General features: G+C 43.9%; 1 protein-coding gene across 3 annotated transcripts in view; it reads left to right on the forward strand.

The window, feature by feature from the left end:
• The first annotated feature begins 1,214 nt into the window (after positions 1–1,214).
• Positions 1,215–21,305, forward strand: part of Ascc2 (activating signal cointegrator 1 complex subunit 2) — a 42,930-nt gene continuing 22,839 nt past the window's right edge. The window contains exons 1-6 of one of the 3 annotated variants that reach the window (XM_046427284.1): positions 1,215–1,318; positions 6,536–6,633; positions 13,004–13,162; positions 13,525–13,695; positions 15,074–15,203; positions 20,152–20,219. In XM_046427284.1, coding sequence (XP_046283240.1) covers positions 6,553–6,633; positions 13,004–13,162; positions 13,525–13,695; positions 15,074–15,203; positions 20,152–20,219 — 609 coding nt within the window. In that variant the 5' untranslated portion in view covers positions 1,215–1,318; positions 6,536–6,552. The remainder of the gene's footprint in view (positions 1,319–6,535; positions 6,634–13,003; positions 13,163–13,524; positions 13,696–15,073; positions 15,204–20,151; positions 20,220–21,305) is intronic. The other 2 variants (XM_046427285.1, XM_046427287.2) reach the window with 2 other exon arrangements.

Here is a 21,305-nt window from a genome sequence, read left to right on the forward strand (position 1 = left end):
ATCTGGCTCAGATCCATATTTAATTGAGTGTCCAGATAAGATTACAGTTCTGGCTTACACCCTGGTTGCAGCTTTATTGGAGACCTGGATGCAGAGGAACCAGTTAAGCCATATTCAGATTCCTGACCCACAGAAAATGTGAGCTAATAAGTATGTGTTGTTCTAAGCTGCAAAGGTTATGGACTTTATTGTGAAGCAATATATAATTATCAACCCCCCCTTTTTATAGCTCATATCCCCTACTTCCTTAGTGATCTCATTTATCACATTGTCTCAAAGCTATTGGTTTTCTTGCATTGTAAGCTCCTTGAGTACAGGCACTGGACTGAGCATTTCTTGGAGTCCTAGGAGAGACAGTGGGGGCTGGCACTAGGAGAGTATTGGGTAATATTTCACACTCCCTAACACTGGGTTTTGTGCTCCATTAGGGGCTTCCATAACATCCTAATGATAATGGAGATGATTGTTTTTGAACCACTACTGTGTGCAAGGCACTGAAATAAAGCCAGGGATGAGTATTTTTAACTAGCTTTTCTTGATAATTCTGATCAATATCTAGGCTTGGGCACCATTAACCCTACATATACCTCAGATATTCTATGGAAAAATTGCATTTGGCTCTTAAGAGGCGCTTCTGATTTAAAACCAAGCCAAACAAACTATTTTGTATTGCATACATACTGAAAGGTGCACAAATCTTAGTGTACAATTTGATGAATTTTCTAACCCGTCTATGCAACCAACACCAAGATGAAGATAGGGAACATCCCCGCCTTGCTTGTGGGCTGAGTTCACCAGCCTGAGGGGACAACCATAACCCCATCCCCACTCATTAGTTGTACCTGTTCTAGAACTTCCTATAAATAAAAGCGCAGTCTGTACTTAGGGCATGCCATTTTTCGCTGAACATCATGTTTATGCTTTTGACTTGTTTTAACTTCTCTTCTGCATTAAGTTTGTAAAACGGTGATGGAGGAGATGGAAAGCCCGGGGTTTTGAGAAGCCGTTAGGGATACCTTACTTGGATTTTCCAAGAGATGAATTCACGTAACCCGGCATCGGCTGACCAGAAGGGGGCAGGGGGCGTGGCTTCCACTAGGCCCCCCTCCTAGAAGAGGCGGAGTTTCAAGTACGAGGGCGAGGTCCCGGGCTTGGCCTCCCCGCGGCAGTTAGCGCCGGGGGCGGGGCCAGGCCAGGGCTTCCTGTCTGCGCCTGCGGAATAGCCGTTTGACCCCGGAAGTGCGGGAGCTCCGAGAGCTGTCACTGAGATCCGCGGCGGCGGCGGCGGCGGCACAACGCCGGTAGTGGAGCCGGCGAGGTGAGTTCCTGGCTGTGCCGTGCCGGATGCGGGGCCTGGGGCTCGGGAGGAACTGCAGCCGCACTTTGGCGGCTTTGGCATCCCCTGTCTTTGGCCTCCACCGCGGGGCCGAGGCTTCAGCCGCCCCAGGGAACGTGAGCCCCACCTGGGATCGTGAGCCGCCCGCTGAGGCTAGTCAGCTAGAGTCAGGAGCCCCGGGTTTGAGACTTGGCTCCAGAATGACCTTGGAGCCGTAGTTTCCACGTCCCGCGTTCGGGACTTTAGTTTCTTTGGAGTTCATTCATTCATACAGTAAATACTTGTTGAGCGCCTCCTAAGTGCCAGGCAAAGAGTAGGCAATCAGGACTTCTGCCCTCAATGGAGCTTGCAGTCTAGTAAGTAGAGACAGCCAATGACAAGTAAATACACAATATAATCAAAGATATAACAGTAACTGGGAGACTGACTACTTTAGATGAGCGATCTAAGAAGGTTTCTGAGAAGAGTAATGTTAAATTGAGACTAGAAGAGTGATGGCAGTGAGAGAAATTGAGGCAACAATATCCCTGTGTATGCCTGAATTCCATATTGGAATTCCCAGCTCCCTTCCTAAAGAAAGCCCTTTCCTAACTTTTTTGGCTTCCGTTGCCCTGCCTACATAAAGGATACAGTGATGGGCACAGACACAGTCATTATCATTGTCTCTTGTCCTTTGGGAAGTAAGTTTAATCTTTGCTTAGTTAATTTATACCCATACTTTAGATGAAAACTTAAATACTCCTTGACATCCTCCTTCCCTCAAGTCCATTTCTCCATATTAAATGCTTTTTGAGCCTTCTTTATATAGTATGCTATTAGTTTTTATTTGTATGGTTCTTGGATTTATATCCATCATTCCCATAAAGACTAAAGCTCTCTGAAGGGCAGAATCAGGGCTGTTGTTTGTGAACCTTAGTATTCTCTGGGTATTGGTGCCTACTTTATCGTAGATACTGAAAAGTCTCTGAATGGGTAAGATGAATAATACGTTAGTATTTGTTCTCAGGTAGTTCATAGGTCTTTCCTGCCAGCAGGTTATCATCATCTCTTTTGATTATGTCTCTTCCCTACTTAAGTGACTTCTCACTGCTTCACATAAAAGGCAAATTTTTAGCATGACATTCGAGACTCTTTTTAAACTGACTCTGTATTCCCTATCTGACTGTTCTCTCCTCACTTCTGTCATCTTCTCCTTGACCTTGCATTTTCAGCAACACCAGATGCCTCCCTCTTTCTTCAAAGCCATACTTTTTATGGCTCCGAGTTTTTGTTCATTTTTATTCTCTGTTTGGAATGCCCAACTTTTCTTCCTGACCTTCAACATCCAGGTTATAGATTACCTTCTCTGGGACTTTCTTTTTCTTTTGAGCTCCAGTTTTGGTGATTTCCTGTTATAGCTCCATCATTGAATGATAGTCATTTATAAGCCCAGAATACAGGATGCCTTCAGTCAGTGTTTGCTAAATAAATGAAGAAGCCCAAAGTGCTCTGTCTGTGGTTGGGACTTGAATGATAACAACAACTAAACTTGATGGGGTGCTTATTATGTACCAGGGATTGTATTGAACACTTAGCATTAATCATTTCTCACAGCAACCCTAAAAGATCAGCTCCTGTTATTATTCCAATATTATAGATGAGAAAATCAAGGGTTAGAGAAATTAAAAGAACTGTCTTGAAGTTACAACATATGTGAGAACACATGGAGCCAGGCTTGGACCCAGGTTCTAGGAATATAGAGCTGTTTTCAATTACCACCCCAGCCTTACCCTAAATTGCTCTTGGCAGATACTGGTTTGTAGGAGTGAATTTCTTTTGAAAGCAGGCGCTGTCTCTTCCTGTCTAGGCCTGGACACTGGGTCCTAGAATTTAAATGGTGGAGAGCTGCCTCCCATTATGACTCTTTCCCCACCTTCAGCCTCCACCCCTAACACTCCCACTACCCTCTCTGGTAGGTGAGCCTGGAAATAATTAGACTTGTGAATCATTTAGACTTTTGCACTGGTTTGAAACCATTAGAGTTTCCTCTTTTTTCTTTCTTTTTTTGTTTTTGCAGTATTGAGGATTGAACCCAAAGGCTCACACATGCTAGGCAAGTGTTCTACTATTGAACTATATCCCCACCCCACCCCCTTTTTTTTGAAACAGGGTATTGCTGAGTTTCCCAAGCAGGTCTTGAACTTCCTACCCTCCTGCTCAGCCTCCTGAGTGGCGGGGATCATAGGTGCGTACCACTGCATCTGGATCCCACTAGTTTTTCTAACTGCCCTTTCAGCATCACTAGAGGTTAGGAAAAAAGGATATATTTTGGCATGCTGGGTACAAGAACCCTAAATGCCAAGGCAAAAGAACTGGCATCAAATTCAACTTGGCCACTTATATATTTGCCTTGTGTAAATCAGGATGCTCTTTGGACATCTGAGCATAGTAATTCTTGTGATCCTTATTTGGGTTGTTACGAGAGGCTAGTAAGTTAGTAACTTGATTAGAAGTAGCATACATAGCTAGATACAGTGGCATGTCCTGGTAGTCCCAGCTACTCAGTAGGCTAAGGCAGGAAGATCACTGGAGCCTAGGAGTTTGGGGCCAGCCTGGGAAATACAGAAAGACCTTGTCTCTTAAAACAAATAAACAAAAAAACCAGACCAGAACTAAGGTTCCTGTGTACCTACCTGCTTACATCTCGTTCCCTGTTACGCTGTTTTTTCTGCATGCTTCTTCCCTGGCTAGTCTCCACTACTGACACTACTAAAGTTCTCCTGATTTTTTTTTTTTTTTGCAGTGATGGGGATGGGGGTCAAACCCAGAGCCTTTCTCATGTTAGGCAAGTGCTTTACCACTGAGCACCACCTATATTCCCTCTCCTGATTCTTTAGCCTTTCCTCTGGAAATGCTTTCCTGTCCCCCACCCCATCCCTAAGTTCCACTAGACACTACACAGCATAGTGTATACAGCATAGTATACCAAATGGTTAAGAGCTACCCTGCCTTACCACCTGCTCACTGTGAGACTATGAGTAGGTTTCTTATCTTCTCTGAGCCTCTATTTCTTCACTGATAAAAGGAGGATAATAATAGAGGCCATACAGTTCATAAAGTCTTTGAAGGTCAGAGTGGCTACCAGGCATGGAGGCACTTGCCTATAATCCTAGCAATCCCAGTGACTTGGAAGGCTGAGGAGGAGGATCACAAGCCAGCCTCAGCAACTTAGTGAGACCTGTTTCAAAATTAAAAATAAAAAGGACGGGGGATGTATCTCAGTTGTAAAATATACCCGGGTTCAATCCCTAGTACCAAACCAAAGTTTATACACACACACACACACACACACACCCCACACACGATATATATATATATATATATATATATATATATATATATGCACACATACACACACGTTTATATGTATAAAGATACATACGTGTTTATATTCATACACATAAAATAGAATTATCCTTGGAGTAGCAAACATTAATATATGTAAAGCATGGTAACATAAGTAAAGAAAAGCCCTTAGAAGAGCACTCATTATCTAAAAAACATATTGTTTGGGCTAAGGATGTGGCTCAAGCGGTAGCACGCTCACCTGGCATGCATGCAGCCCGGGTTCGATCCTCAGCACCACATACAAACAAAGATGTTGTGTCCACCGAAAACTAAAAAAATAAATAAATAAAATTTCTCTCTCTTTAAAAACAAACAAACAAACAAAAAAAAATGTTTATTTTTTAGTTGTAGTTGGACACAATACCTTTATTTTTTACTCTTTTATATGTGGTGCTAAGAATTGAACCCGGGCCTCGCATGTGTGAGGCAAGCGCTCTACCTATGAGCCACAACCCCAGCCCCCATATTGCTATTCTTATTAGTCTGTCTTTGTTATTACCAGCGCACGGCCTAACATCTGAGATATAGGACATCTGGTAAAATATGGCAGATCACACCCCTCAGTTTGTCTGAGGGCTCAAGCAGTGATGATTTCCTCCTCTCAACCTTGACTGATCTTTGTGTCTTTTTTTTTTTTTTTTTTTGATACTGGGGATTCAGCTACATCCCCAACCTTTTTAATTTTGTGACAGGGTCTCACTTAATTACTTACAGTCTCGCTAAATTGCTGAGGCTGGCCTTAAACTGGTGAGCCTTCTGACTCAGCGTTCTGAGCTGCTGGGATTATAGGTGTGCACCACCATGCCAGGCTCTTTGTGTCACTTGAGGCCCCAGGCTGGCCTTTTAATGCACATGTCTTTTGAGGGACCTTAGTCACTGCTATTCCATGATTTAGCCAACAAGTATGTCCCTCTTATGGGTCAGGCTAAGCTTATAGTAAAAAGAACATTGGATGGGAAGACAAGAGTCCTGGGATCTGACACTCCATGGATTCTTGTTTTGTTTTGTGCTGAGGGTTGCACCCAGGACCTTATATATGCTAAGCACATGTCCTACCACTGAGCTACACTCTCAGCTCCAGGTCCCTGGCTTTGAGGCCCCTTTAGGCCTCTGTGAAGAGAAACTTGTGATGACAGGTTTCTCTGAATTTTTTCTCCCTCCTTTATCCTTCTGTTCATCGTGACTTTCCCTGAAGCCTAGAGAGGTAAAATCTTAACACCCTGTACAAGCAAGAAAAGGCTCATGGTTCTTAAAAGAACTAAGATCTTAACTCTTAAAAGACTTATGATCCAGTGAGAGTTATACGAAGAGTGTCCTCATAGTTAATCATTCATCAAACATTTGATGAGGTTACATCTGTTCCAGGCCTGTTCTGGCCACAGGAAAGGTATCAAGAGAAGAGCTCCAGGCAGTGTCTTCACAGAGGTCATAGGCTACTGAGCAGAGCTGGAGCTATTAATACAGATAATCTAGGGGACTGGTGGTAGGTGGGTGGTAGTAGTGCTTGCCTAACATGCACAAGGTCCTGAGTTCAGTCCCCAGAAAGAAGGAAGGATGGTAATCTAGGTATTTTTAGCCAGTACTTCTCAAAGGGGGCAGGAGTCACCTGGGAAGTATTTGCCTTCACAGTTGGGAACTACTGCTTTAGACAGGGAAAAGGTCACTTTGTCTGGATCAGGAGGCCCTCATAGGAGCAACATAGAAGGCCAGGGGTGGATGCTTTTTGACTGGCTGTGGGATCAGCCCTGGAACAGGCCTTGTTCCCAGGAGTTTGTGTGTCTGCTCTCTTCTTCCCATCCATATTCCTTTCAGGAGGGTCACGCAGCACAATGCCAGCTTTGCCCCTGGACCAACTCCAGATCACTCACAAGGACCCGAAGACAGGAAAACCAAGGACTTCACCAGCGCTGGTGAGCCGGTGCCTTGAGGCCGTTCAGCCTGATACTATCAATCTTGCAATTTCAGAAGCAAAAAGTAAATTCCTTTCTTATCTGTTGCAAGAATGACCTGAGGGCCATGGTCAGTAATTCAGTAGTTAAGAAACTACTAGGCCCTTTCAGGCCCAGTGTAGAAGTTTCCTTCCAAGCAGCAGCCAGAATTTGAGTAGTAGTTTCCATGTCATCACCCCAATTCCTCCCTCCCACCCAAAGCATTTAATTTCCAATCAGTCCAATGGCAATTCTGACTCAGCCCAAGCTGGGCTAGAAATGGATCTGGCTCCAAGCCAGGTTTGGGGATTTGATCCTGTGGGAGTGGTTGGGTGTCAGGCTGGCCACATTTTGGTGGGAATGCTGATTTCAGTGGTTGGGCCAGTCTTTTATCTTACCTGGGATAAGAAGCACCACGTACAGAGACTCCAGAAGGGCTTGTGAGACTGAAAACTAAGGAGGCTGTGAACCTGTTGATTCCCAGCTGCAGAGAGAGATTAAAACTGCAGAGAGATGCCAGGCTACTGAAGAAGGAGATAGTCACAGGGACTGGAGTTCCTGTACTCACTTGTTGATTTCCCAAGCATATGAGCTTACTTAAATAAGGTGGGAGGAAGTATTTTCCAGGGACTTGCGTAAAGTTGTGGGAAACACAACTTAAGTGTTTTATTTCCTGCTGTCTGGATAGCTTCTTATTACTTCCTAAACAGTCTCTGATAGTAGTAGTTAACATTCATTGCATACTGCTCTGGGCCAAACCAATCCAAACACTTCACCTGGATTATCTCATTTAAGCCACATCACAGCCCTGTGAGTGGATATTTTGATAGTCCCCATTTTATAGATGAGGAAATTGAGAGTTCAGGATCACAAAACTAGAAAATTAGAAGAACCAGGATGGGAACCCAGCTTGGCTGGTCCCAGAACCCCATGCCCTTAATCTCTCTGTTATATGGTCTCTTGTTTCTTTTCCATGACCTTGTTATATAGGGAGTATATTTATCAGAAAAATCTAGAACTGTGCTGTTCAGAATGGTAGCCACTCAAGAGGAAGTTATCACCACCTGTAGTTATTGAACACTTGTAATGTTGCTATTGTTACAAATGTGGACTGAAGAACTGGAATTTTGGGGGGTGTGTAGGGGTGGGTACCAGGGATTAAACTCAGGAGCACTCAACCACTGAGCCACATCCCCAGCCCTGTTTGTATTTTATTTAGAGACAGTGTCACTGAGTTGCTTAGCTCTTCATTTTTTGCTTTGAATTGGCTTTGAACTCGCGATCATCCTGTCTCAGCCTCCGAGCTGCTGAGATTACAGGAGTGCACCATTGCACCCGGCAAGAACTGGATTTTTAATTAATAAGTTTAAATGGATATTTATTAAATTAAATTAATTTATTAATTTAATAAATTTAAGTGGCCTACTGCATAGGCCAGCCAGATATGAAGATTATGCAGTTCCAATGTCACAGAAAGTTCTGTTGGACTGTGTTGGTGGAGACTGGCTCCTTGGGTGGTTGGGTCTGATTTACTACCTCCATTCTTCCTATGTACTTAATGAATACTTAGGCTGTTACCTGAGGGATCCAGAGAGCAGGGGCCTGTTCCCTTTGCTCTACTCTTGGCTTCTCAGTGCTAGGTGCATATTAGGCTCTCAGAAAACAGTCAGTAAATGAAAGCCAGACCTAATGCCAGGTGCTGGAGCTACAAAGAGAAAGGATATAGTCCCTGCCCTTGTGGGGTGTATGGCCTAGGAGAGAAACAGACCAGTAGCTTTTTGACAGGGTGATCAGAGTTGTGATAGAAGGAAGGCCAGGCTGTGACATGAGTCAAAACCTACGGCTGTTTCTCTAGATCAGTGGGGTGGTGGTGGTGACAGAAGGTCTTAGGGTAACAGGAGGGCACATGCAGCCAGAGAAGACTTCCTGGAGGAAGGAATTTAGCACTGGTCATTGAAGGACAAATAAGCACTAGCTGGGCAGAGCAGTGGCAGAAGGGAGGACCTGGCTGGAGGACTCAAGTCTGCAATGCCAGAGTGCTGAGAGACCCTGACTCTTACACCAACCACTAGTCACTGTAAGTGGCAGCAGTACAGCAGAGCGAATGAGCACAGGCTTTGCATTAATCTCACACATATTTGGTATATTACTTAACCTCTCTAAGCCAGGATCCAAAAAGAGTAATAATAGGCCAAACTTTGTGGGGTGGCTATGAGAACTAATTGAAACATCTGTGAATTAGCACTGTACATGGAACCTGGCACACACAATAAATTGCAGTTATGGTGGTGATGACAATAGCAACATTGAATGGGGAGAAGAGGGATGAATAGAGAAGGACAGCTGCCTGGTTGAGGAAGGATCTCTTTGGTCATACTGAAGAATGTTATTCTACAGGCACAGGAAGCTACTAAAGAATTGTCTTGAGATATGTTCCTGCCCTATTTTGTCTCTTAAGTCTCAAGTTGGGAACAGAAGACCCCAAGCAGGATGGTAGGTAGAACCAGCATTTATTGAGTAGCTACCATTCGAATAGCAAATACTTGAAGACCCACAAGACATAGTCTGGGGCCAGAATGGGTGACTGGGCTCCTGAAGACAAGTCTCATACAATAAGAACATTTGGAAAACAGTGCAAAAGGGTTCCTTACAAGATACATGAAAGTCTGATGGGCAGCAGATTTTCTTATAGCTTCACAGAGCAGATAGGACCTAAGCCAGGCTCATTGAAAGGTGGGATGGACTTGGGTAGGAGAGGGCGCAACTGCTGCTCCCCTCTCTGAAATCTTCCTTCATTACCTACAAGGAAAAAAAAGAAGTCCCTGCTCTTGAGCTTGGTATTCAAGGACCTTCAAAGACTTTGGCAAGATCTGGTCATTTGTAACCTCCATTTATTCCTTTGCCCAACAAGAAAATGTATATAGAAAGTCCACTCATTAGCAGACACTGTTCTAGGAACTGGGGATGCTAAGGTGGGAAAAGCTCTTGACTGCCCCCAAGACCTATAGCTAGTGGGGGGTCACAGTTGAGAAGTTAGGCACTCCTTTTTATGTAATTTTATTGACGTATCATTGAAGGACAGTAAACTTTACATATTTAAATTATACAACTTGATTGAATTTGACATGGTATATACCCACAAAACCATCACCACAATCAAGGCAATGAACATTTCTACCTTCCCCAAAAGTCTCCTTTTGGGCTGGGGTTGTGGCTCAGTGGTAGAGTGCTTGCCTCACACGGATGAAGCACTGGGTTCAATCCTCAGCACCGCATATAAATACATAAATAAAATAAAGGTCCTGGGGCTGGGGTTGTGGCTCAGCGGTAGAGCACTCACTTCACACGTGTGGGTCCCTGGGTTCCATCCTCAACACCACATAAAAGTAAATAAAGTTATTGTGTCCAACTACAATTAAAATATTTGAAAAATAAAATAAAGGTTCACTAACAACTAAAAACAAAAGTCTCCTTGTGCCCTTCTCTAGTCTGTGTCTTCTTCTCTCCCTGTCCCCAACAAATGCTATTCTGAAAGCACTCGTGATGCTGTTCAACAAGTGTCACAGGTAAGCACAGAGTGCAGGTGTGGGGAATTGTAGGGAGCTCAGGTGAACTGTTCCAACCAGGGTGTGTGTCAGAGAGGCTTCCTGGAGAAGGTGAACTGGGGTCAGAAGGACAAGCAGTTAAACTTGGGTAGCACATGGGTTCCATAGATTGTTTAGTACATCTACAGCATAAGCTTTGTTTCAAATTCTGCCTCAATTGCCTCCTTAATCCAATGACCTTGGGAAAGTTCCTGAACCTTACTGGGTCTTTGTTTCCTCCTCTGTAAAATGGGGTGAATACCATCTCCCTTTTGACTGGTTGTAGATTAAAAGAAGTGGGCTATGGGACATGCCTACTCAGCAACCAGCACAGGATAGGTCCTCAGTATGGTGGCTTTCATTATTATGGTTCCAGCATTCTCCAAATTCATATCCCAACACCCAGTGCAATCTCTGCACTTTAAAAAATAATTTTATTTATTTTTATGTGGTGCTGAGGATTGAACCCACAGCCTCGCATGTGCCAGGCAAGCACTCTCCCACTGAACCACAACCCCAGCCCAATCTCTGCACTTTTTTTTTTAGGAGAGAATTTCTTAATATTTATTTTTTTAGTTTTCGGTGGACACAACATCTTTATTTTATTTTTATGTGGTACTGAGGATCGAACCCAGCAACTCGTGCTTGCCAGGTGAGTGCGCTACTGCTTGAGCCACATCCCCAGCCCCCCAATCTCTGCACTTTTTATGGCCCATTTTTCCAAATTTTTTTTTAGTTGTAGTTGGACATCATACCTTTTTTTTAGAATTTTTTTTAGTTGTTGATAGACCTTTATTTTATTTGTTTATATACTGTGCTGGGAATCGAACCCAGTGCCTCACATATGCAAGGCAAGTGCGCTACTGCCAAGCCACAGCTCCAGCCTGACACAGTACCTTTTTATTTTTTTTAAATTTGTTTTTATGTTGTGCTGAGGATTGAACCCAGCACCTCACACATGCAAGATAAGCGCTCTACCACTGAGCTACAACCCCAGCCCTTATGACCCATTTTTATGCCTCCATAAAAAAATGTAATTTCTTCCACCTAAAAGTCCTTTACCTCCTCTCATCTAAGGCTCAGCTCATATGTTACCTGCCTAGGAAGCCATCCCTTGTCCTCTAGGCACCATTAATTCCCTTCTGTGTTCCCTGTGTTCTCTGTCAGGTTTGAGCGGTCGCTTCCTCTGTTCAGTGCTCCCTTGGTAGCTTAGATATGCTTCTTTCCCAGTGTGGGCCCTATGAGCACCTGGATTCTTTTATTCACATGCGCCCTCACCTGGTCCAGTGGGAGCCCAGTAAATGTTAGTAGGATTGCAGGGAAGGTAGAATCGCAAGGGTGTGTGTGTGTGTGTGTGTGTGTTGGGGAAATGAGTAGCCTGGCCTGAGAGGTAAAGTGTCAATGAATATAGGAGGAGGGAAGCTTGGAAGCCAAGGAAACAAATTTAGGCTCCAGATAGTTGTTTTGAATGTGTTACCATCAATAGACTTCCCTTTTCAACAGATTTGTAGTTGGGACCCCAAAGACTTTCCCAAAGATTTCAGAGGAGTCTGATCCATTAGTCTCAATTGTTCCATACCCTCTGGACCAATAGCCACAGAGTGGGGGGGCTGTTATTGATAACAACTGAGGTGTTGCCTGGCCTGCCTTCTATTACCATTTCCCCTGGAGAAAGTCACCCTTATGTAGATGGGGTGAAAACTGAGCCTATCTTCTTTATGATGAACAAAGTGAGGTTTGTTCATGGCATGGTAAGGCCTGAAGGAGAGAACTTGTGACTCTAAGCTGAGACCTGCAGCTACTTGATTAGAATCTTTGCTTCAAAAAAAAAAAATAGTGAGATTTGTTTTTTCTGGTTATTAAAAAAAAAAAAAGTGCTATGTACAGTATGATGTTATTTGTTTCAGAAAGAAGAAACAGACCCAAACAGCATATGGCTGTATTTTAAAAATATATATTTATTTTTTAGTTGTAGTTGGATACAGTACCTTTATTTATCTATTTTTATGTGGTGCTGAGGATCCACGTGCTAGGAGAGCACTCTACCTCTGAGCCACAACTCCAGTCCTCATATGACTATATTTTAATGTAAACACCTAGAAAAGATCTGCCAAGACACCCAGTGAATGGTGTGACTCACCTTCTCTATAGCATTGTTTTGCTCCTTTTTTTTTTTTCTTTTTCAGTGCTGGGTTCATGCACACACTTTACCGCTGAGTTATACCCCAGGGCATGTTGTAATTTTTTGAAAGAAAAGACACTCTTGTTTCACTTGTATAATTAAAAATTAATTTATAAAATAATACAAGTTCATTGTTTAAAAATTGGAAAATATATTCAAGTCACAATCCCCTCTTTTCCAGCCTGGAGAGAGGCAAAGTGTCAATGTGGGTTACTGTATTAGCTTTGGGATTTCATTGCCCTAACTTTGTTTTTTAAACTCTGTACCAGTGTACAAACATGTGTACTTAAAATAACCCCCAAACTGATTATATTGAAGAGTTTTGTGTCCTGCTTTCTTTTCCCCTAACCTTTCCCCAGGCCCCATGGCATTAAATACTCTCCCAAAACATGGTTTTTAACAACCGTCTCGTGTTCCCTGGATACAACCATGCCCCCTTTGTTAGATACACTTGGTTCTTTATGCTTAAAAGCTCCTTGGAGGGTCACTGGTTGGAACAGCCAAGTGTTGTCATTGCTGTGGGTTGGCAAATGGGCCCTCGCTGACTAACCTCTGCCACGTTAACACGTGGTTTTTGGATCCGTAGCACCCCGAGCAGAAGGCAGACCGGTATTTTGTGTTATACAAACCGCCCCCTAAAGACAACATTCCTGCCCTAGTGGAGGAGTACCTGGAACGCGCCACCTTCGTAGCCAATGACCTCGACTGGCTCCTGGCCTTGCCTCACGATAAATTCTGGTGCCAGGTAACATTCTATCAAAATTAATGCTAAGACAAAGCCCATGACATGTCGTTGGTTGGTTGCTGTGGTTTTTCTTCCCCCAGGAGGTGCTTTTTTGTCTACTTCTTACACTGGATTCTTAACAGCAAATTGTGGTTTGGAGTGCTCATCTCGTATCACAATCTTAGTGATGTTTACACACCTTCCAGAGTGTCATTTTTAGAAACTTGTGTTTATCCCTCAGCTCATTCGTACCTCCTTGGTCCCCTGGGGTTGGAGTGTTTGCAGTAGGCAAGAGCTGATGGGCCATGAGCCCCAGCTCAGTCCACCTGTGAGCCCTTCAGCCTCAGGGATAAATCCTTTCTCTCCCCTGTCCCCTGATTTAGGTTATCTTTGATGAGACCCTGCAAAAGTGCCTGGACTCCTACCTGCGTTATGTCCCCAGAAAGTTTGATGAGTGGGTGGCCCCCACCCCTGAGGTTGCTGATATGCAGAAGCACCTACATCGAAGCGTTTTCCTCACCTTCCTTCGCATGTCCACTCACAAGGAATCCAAAGTAAGCCTCTGATCCCATGACAGGTCACCGTCCAACACCCGACACCTCTGTGTGGACTCTCTGCCCCTGAGAAGCAAGGCTCTTAGAAGCATCAAGTTTCCTCTTTGTCTTCCCTCTGCCTTTATTCTATGCCACCTCTATTATCCTCTTAATTCACCAGGCCATCTGCATTACACCAAGTGTTTTCATCAGTAGGACCCGAGGGCCCTTAGCCAGGTGACGTGTGCCTGCCTTTACTTGTGCGTCAGAGGGTAAAGTCATTAATTCTGACTTTTTAAAGGAACTTGTATGCCCTTTCAAAAGATCATTGCTGAAAAAAAAAGTCATTACTGGGTTGGGAACATGGTTCAATAGGAGAGCACTTGTCCAGCATGCACAAGGACCTGGGTTCCATCCTCAGCACTATGAAAAAAAAAAAAAAAAAGATCTTTCTTTGTTTTAAGAACTTTGTAGTATGGAAATTTTCAAATATATACATATATTTATATAAAATTTTCACATACAATGAATTCCATGTACTCCTCTCCTAGCTTTAACAATTTCTAACATTTTGTCCATCTTGTATTTTTTTTAACACCTTTATTTCACTTGTTTATTTTTGTATGTGATGCTGAGGATCGAACCCAGGGTCTCGCATGTGCAAGGCGAGCGCTCTACCGCTGAGCCACAACCCCAGCCCCCATCTTGTATTTTTTAAAATATTTATTTTTTAGTTGTAGGTGGACACACAATATCTTTATTTCATTTTTATGTGGTGCCGAGGATCAAACCCAGTACCTCACTTGTGCTAGGCGAGTGCTCTACCACTGAGCCACAACCTCCCCCCCTCCATCTTGTATTTTATCTCTCCAGAGTTTTCTTTTTTTTTTTCCCCTGGAATATTTTTATGAAATCTAAGATATCATGCTGGTTTACTAGTAAGTGTTCAGAACAAATCCTCCATGTCTGTTTCAGAGTATGTTGTGACTTCTTTCCCCTGACTTAGGTTATCCCCCAAACTGGGGATTGAACCCAGGGCTTCTCTACCACTGAGCTATATTCCCAGCCCTTTTTGCTTTTATTTTGAAGCAGGGTTTCACTAATTTGCTGAGGCTAGCCTTGAACTTATGATCTTCCTGTCTTAGCCTCCCCATTTACTGGGATTATAGGTGTGCTCTACCACGTGCAGCTGTGTTTGCTTCTTTTTACGTTAAAATGGAGGATGACTTGTGCTGGGTCTGCTCAGACATGGATGTCCATCCACCATGTGGGCAGATCATCATTGATTGGCCAGTCCCCAGCTGAAGGGCCTGAGGTTTTTTTCTCATGAGTTTGCTGTAACTGTACAATGTGTTAACATATAGTCTCCATTCTTTCTCTCTTTTATCCTTTCCCTTAGGATCACTTCTTTTCCCCCTCTGTGTTTGGAGAAATCCTCTATAACAACTTCCTCTTTGATATCCCAAAGATCCTGGACCTCTGTGTGCTCTTTGGAAAAGGCAACTCACTGTTGCTCCAGAAGATGATAGGTAAGTAGGATGCAGGGCCTGGGGGGATGCCCAGAGAAGGCCCCATGAGTCAAATCAGAGGTCACAAAGGTTGGTGCTTAGGTAGGACAAGGGATTTGAGACAGTAGGAATAGGTAGTACTGGAAAATACTTGACAGATATATTTGAGTGGTAACTCTGAAAGAAGTGGCTACGTGGTAGTGGTTAGATAGTAGAGACCAAAAAAAAAAAAAAAGTGTGTGCCAGACAGTTCCTCAGGGATCTGGGAGTCTTAGAGAAAGGCCAGGTGTCAAACAATCACAGGAATGGGGAAGTTTACTTTGGCAGTGAGAGTCAGAATAGCAGTGATAGCTAACCTTCATTTGCACATGGCCGGGCCGCTTGCATGCTGAGCACACCAGCAGCCTTCAGACCAGTGCTGTCATCTTCCCTGCTTACAGAAGAAACTGAAGTTAGACTGTAAGGAATTGCCTGAGAGCACAGAACTAATTAGTAGCCATGCTGGGACATGTGGCCATGGAGACCTGCCCCTCAAGTTCTTGTTCTTTCTGTTGCTTGCTTCAGGGATGATGGATGGGGCTACCTCAAAAATGGCACAATTTGCAATATTGCTGAGAGAAGATGGGGACAGAGTTCCCATCTTTTGGTTTGAAAAAGGAACAAATGTTAGCAGTTGGATTCTGTCAGGTGGCAGTGGGCTGAAGGTTCAATCAGAAATGGAAGCGTTGGTGGGATGACAGAGGGAGTGTCCCAGTGGATTCCTCTTTGATTGCAGCCTACGTACAGTGTTGGGCTTGGCACAGAGAAGTGTGCATCTGGACATCCCTGTCAGCCCTCCTCACCCTGAGATTGTAGGACACAGAACAATTTTCTAAATATCTTTTTACAAAATTGAGTTATCCCTTGTGATGGTCTCCCTCATTTCATTTTCCCACCCTCCCTCCTTTTCTCCTACTTCCTCCTTTCCTTTTTTTCTTTTCCTTCTAATAATTAAGGTATGTTAGTGTAGAAAATTTTGGAAGGAGATAAAGCATAAAAAAAAAAAAGGGAAACAGTTACCAAATTACTGCAAGACAACTATTTTTTTTCCTTCCAGTCTTGTTTTTTTTTTTTTTTTTTTTTTTGTAATACTGGGGATTGAACCCAGGGCCTTGTACACGCAAAGCAAGCACTCTCCCAACTGAGCTATATCCCCAGTTCTGACTCTCTATTTTTTCAGAAGACATATTATATCATTACATACATGAAATTTATATCCAGCCATTTCATTGGAATACCTTTGGTTTCTTAACTGATCATTAGTTATTCCCACCCCCCCCCCCGAAAGACCTGTAATAATTTTACTGTAGACTGAGAGGATGGGTGAGTGAACAACAGTAGGTGTGACTAGTTAGGAAAACAATTACTAGTTTGGTTAGAGTTAAGCGTTCCAGGAGAGTAATAGCAGGAGATAGGAGGGAGAAGCCAGCACCATTTGGCAGGGCTCCATGCCAAGCTTCAGCAATGGAAGAGCAGTATTGCTAAGTGACTAAGATGGCCCGCCCCAGAGTTGAACTGTTCAGTTCTCATCCCAGCTGTAGTCTTGGTTCGGTCCACTTAACCAAGTCAATGAGCCACTGGAAGCCTCAGTTTTCTCATCTGGAGAAAGGGAAAACTGATACCTTCCTCATAAAGTGGTCATGGAAATTAAATAGAAGGGTAAGTATGAGTCACATGTGTAGCACAGTGACTGGCAAGAACTTGGTGAGTGAGTTCTTATTGTGATGAGACCATGAAGCCTCCAGGAGCTTGGAGCAAGGCAAGGAGCCATCTGGTGACAAGATTAATCTGGGAGAATACAAGTGGGATGGGTGGAGACCGGGGGCCTCATAGGAGGCAGGTGCATCAGCTGATTGGCTACTGGAGCAGGAAAGCACCTCCGGGAGGCAGATTAAAGTAGGGCTCAGTGAGGTCACTGGAAAGAAAAGTCTTAACAGTTCTAGAGAAAAATATGTTGATTGCAGAAGAAGGACTTTTAAGAGGTGGTGGTGGGGGGCCTGGGTTATAAGTAGAAGCAAAGTCATCGTAGGGGTAAGATGGCTGTGAATCTAGGGGGAGATGTCATGGTGGGGGTGAATCAAGAAAGTTCTGCCTGCTGCTGGGATCACCAGTCTTTCAATTGTTTTTGTTTGTTTGTTTGTTTGTTTTTGATACTGGGGATTGCACTCAGGGGCACTCAACCAGTGAGCCATATCTCTAGCCCTATTTTTGTATTTTATTTAGAAACAGGGTTTCACTGAGTTGCTTAGCAACTCACTTTTGCTGAGGCTGGCTTTGAACTTGTGATTCGGCTGGCTTTGAACTCGTGATTCTCCTGCCTCAGCCTCCTGAGCTGCTGGAATTATAGGCGTGTGCCACTGTACCTGGCCAGTCTTTCAGATTTTGTAGAATTTTTTTGGTACTGGGGGATTGATCCCAGGGTCCCTCTACCATTGATCTGTATCCCCAACCCTATTTTGTATTTTATGTATAGACAGAGTCTCACTGAGTTGCTTAGCACTTCTCTGCTGCTGAGGCGGGCTTTGAACCCACAATCCTCCTCTTTCAGCCTCCCGAGCTGCTGGGAATACAGGCGTGAACCACCACATCTGGTTCTCACACTCTTTCTTGCACACGTATGCACACACGTGGCAGCTGTCTTTTCAACCTTTGAACAGAAGGCACAAGAAGCAGCCTCCAGTTTTAGTACCACAGAAATTCTTGAGCAAGGCAATTACTCCTAAGAGGATTGATAAGGGAGAGAAGGCAAGAGAATGGGAACTTGATGATTATCATAAGGGCACAAACCCAGTCCTTACCCTGCCCCCCCCCTTTTTTTTTAACTTTGAGGCTGGCATTGTGAAACAGCAAGTGTAATTTTGAACACAGGGCCTTTCAGTTAGTCTCTTGAGGCTGCTTTGTACACCAGGAGTTAACTGGGTCTTGGCCCTTTCATGGACTGCACTGATCTGCTTGGCAGAATCTCTCATTCCCCCTGGGTTTCTGAACTGCTTTCACCTGAGAAGAGGCAGTTCAAAGCCTGTCATTGCAGACCCCTACCTTTTTATTATTTCTTTAAGAGATCAAAAATGAGAGAGATTTTCACTGTCATCGGAATCAGATAAAGGAGTGGAAAGGGACTCAGATGCTGCAAGAAAATTTGAGTGAATTTTCTTTTTTTGGTGTTGGAGATTTAACACAGAGGCACTTTACCACTAAGCTACATCTCTCGTCCTTCTTAAAAATTTTTAAAAATTTCAGACACAATCTCACTGATTTGCTGAGGCTAACCTTGAACTTGTGATCCTCCCATCTTAGCCTCCTGAGTTGCTGGGATTACAAGTGTGTGCCACCACTTTAGGTAATTTGAGTGATCTTAATGCTTGAAAAACATCACTGTTTCTCAGGCTTTAGCACTGGCAGGCTTATGAGAGAGTGTCTTCCCCGCGCCAGGTGGTCAGAATGCCATGGAGAACACTGTGTGGCCCTAGGGGTTGTGGGAGGAGACTTTTCCTGTTGCCTGTCTCTTGTTGTGTCAGGAGGCAATGCCTGGAGGTGAGGACACCTGCTTTATAGTAGAATTAGTTCTGAAGGGCATTCCAGGGAAAGGGAGGGGACAGAGCTTGTTGTCTGAGTGGGGATGGAGTGTGGGAAGGCTGCAATGCAGGGCATGGAGAGAGGATGGCCCAGGATGCCAGCAGGGTGCCAGAGCTCACAGGGTCTTTTATGCCATGGTCAGGAGTTCAAACTTGACCTTGACCATCAGAACAGGAGCATTTTCAAGGAAGATCAGAGGTTGTTGGGTGTTAGCTCAGGTATTTCTTACCTGTCTGGAGGAGGAGGGCAGGTATAGATGGTCTAGGGGCACCTTCAGAGGTTGAGGGATCGGCGCCCATCTGAAGGTGGGAGGCTCTGAGCAAGCCCAGGCTGGTAAAACTCAACATTTTTGAATCAAAGAACAATGTAGCATCCAGGAAAGTGTTGTCAGAAAGTCCAGCTACCTAGTGACTTCCTTAATCATCCAGCCCCATCTGGCCTTTGATCTTTTTCATTTTTGGATACTCTGAGATCAAGGTTATCAATAAGGAAACCATGGACAGACCTGCCCAGAGACAGAACATCTGACCACAGCCTTAAATGTGAGGCTTACAGTGAGATGAAGAACCCTGGCCTCTTAAGGGCATTGGCATTTCTTATCATCTTGTCCTCATCTATCTGTCTTCTCCTCCCTTTCTCCCTCCTTCACCATTTGGGCAGTGGAACACTCGGTTTCTGTTCCAGTGGCCATATGCTCTAACCTACGCATGCACAGCAGCAGCAGTTGGAGAATAGTAAACACTTGGAGATGAGCTCCATCTTACAGGAACAACCACAAATGTGCACTAAGTCCACCTCCAGGTCCTTCCCAGGCCTCTTGCTTTGGAGTAGGATGGATTGGGATGGTAGAATATTCAAAAGCAAAAGGTAAGAGAATTTCCAGAGAAATTTCTCCCTGCAGTCTGCTCACATTTTGCAGGTGTGGCCTGGCAAGAACTGGATTGTTGCATTCAGGTTTTTTGAGCAAGGAGATCATATTTCCTAATTTTCCTGGATGACTGCCCACTTCCAAAGCCCATGCTGTCATATGCAGCATGGTGCCTAAGTATGATCACTCCCTGGGGATAGCAGGGTGAGCTGGTTTGATCAGAGCAGCTCTTTTAAAAACATAATTCGCTAGACAGTGGTACTTAAAGGGTTAAATTATACTGATCAACGTCTCTCTCCAAACTTGGGGAAGTCACTAGTCTGAGCCAAACCTCAGTGTAGCAGGGCTTGAGGCCAGGACTCATCTTAGGTCATAGCCACAGAGAGGCTTAGGAAAAGGGAGAAAGGTCACAGAACATGCTTGCAACATAGCCTCTCCATTCCTTCCTACCTTTCCCCACTCCTTACCTTTCTCTTTTCTTTCCAGGAAACATCTTTACTCAGCAGCCAAGTTATTATAATGACCTGGATGAAACCATGCCCACTATCCTTCAGGTACCAGCTCTCAGTCCTAGCTAGGGGAAGTGAATTGAGGAGACAGACCCCCTCCCTACTCGATGGTGTTCTTTGGCTTTTTTGGAAGAGCCAGGGAAAAATGTTTATTCCCAGCATCCCTCTCTAGACCCATCTCCCCAGATGGTCTCTTTGTCTTACCCCTGACCACACCCCTTCAAATTCTCCCTTTCCCTTTCTTTTTTTTTTTTTATATTTATTTTTTAGTTGTAGTTGGACACAATACCTTTATTTTATTTGTTTATATATGGTACTGAGGATCGAACCCAGGGCCTCGCATGTGCTAGGCGAGTGCTCTACCACTGAGCCACAACCCCAGCCCCCTTTCCTCTTCTTAACAGGACTGATATCTAAGAGCTGTCTGATCCTCATATAAAACGAGCTTGGTTTGCATTCTGTGTTGTTTGCCAACAGCCATATGACTCTAAGGATATCCCTCTAAGCGACCTATGCTTCTCAAACAAGAGCTTTAAAGTTACAAAATCATTTCATGAAAAAATAGTGCTCTTTATAGAAAATGTGGGATATGTTAAAAATCAGAAATAAGAATATTACTATTCCCCATAATTCTACAACCAAGAAATGCCTGCCATTCTCAATAACCCTGAGAATAGTCACATGCTAACCTGTTAAAGCCAGCATTGTCACTTCAATATTTGCCTGATTTTACAGTGGTCTCTGTTTTCCCCCTCACTATTGATTTGTATTTTATTTCAAAATGGCTCTCATAAATATCCATCTTCAAGGGATCCAAAAATCCATTATTTATTGCTGACGGTATATCAAAAATTCCTTATCATATACTTGCCCAGCCTATCCAGTCACATCATATCTGCAGAATTGTCAGGGCTTCACATACCATGTTGGTTGGTTGTTTGTTTTGTGTGCTGGGGGTCAAACCCAGGGCCTCACTCATGCTAGGCAAGCACTCTACCACTGAGCCACATCCCAGCCCCACATGTAATAGTTTTAATCCTCTCCAGTCCTGTAAGAAGGATGGTTTCATCGTTCCCTTCTTAGTTTACTCTAACCCATTCTCTGAGAAAGTCATGCCTCAGTTGGTATCCT

Source organism: Marmota monax, unplaced genomic scaffold, assembly GCF_021218885.2.
Source record: "Marmota monax isolate L192 unplaced genomic scaffold, Marmota_monax_Labrador192_F-V1.1 WCK01_AAM20220418_F8-fsc00177, whole genome shotgun sequence".
NCBI lineage: Eukaryota > Metazoa > Chordata > Mammalia > Rodentia > Sciuridae > Marmota > Marmota monax.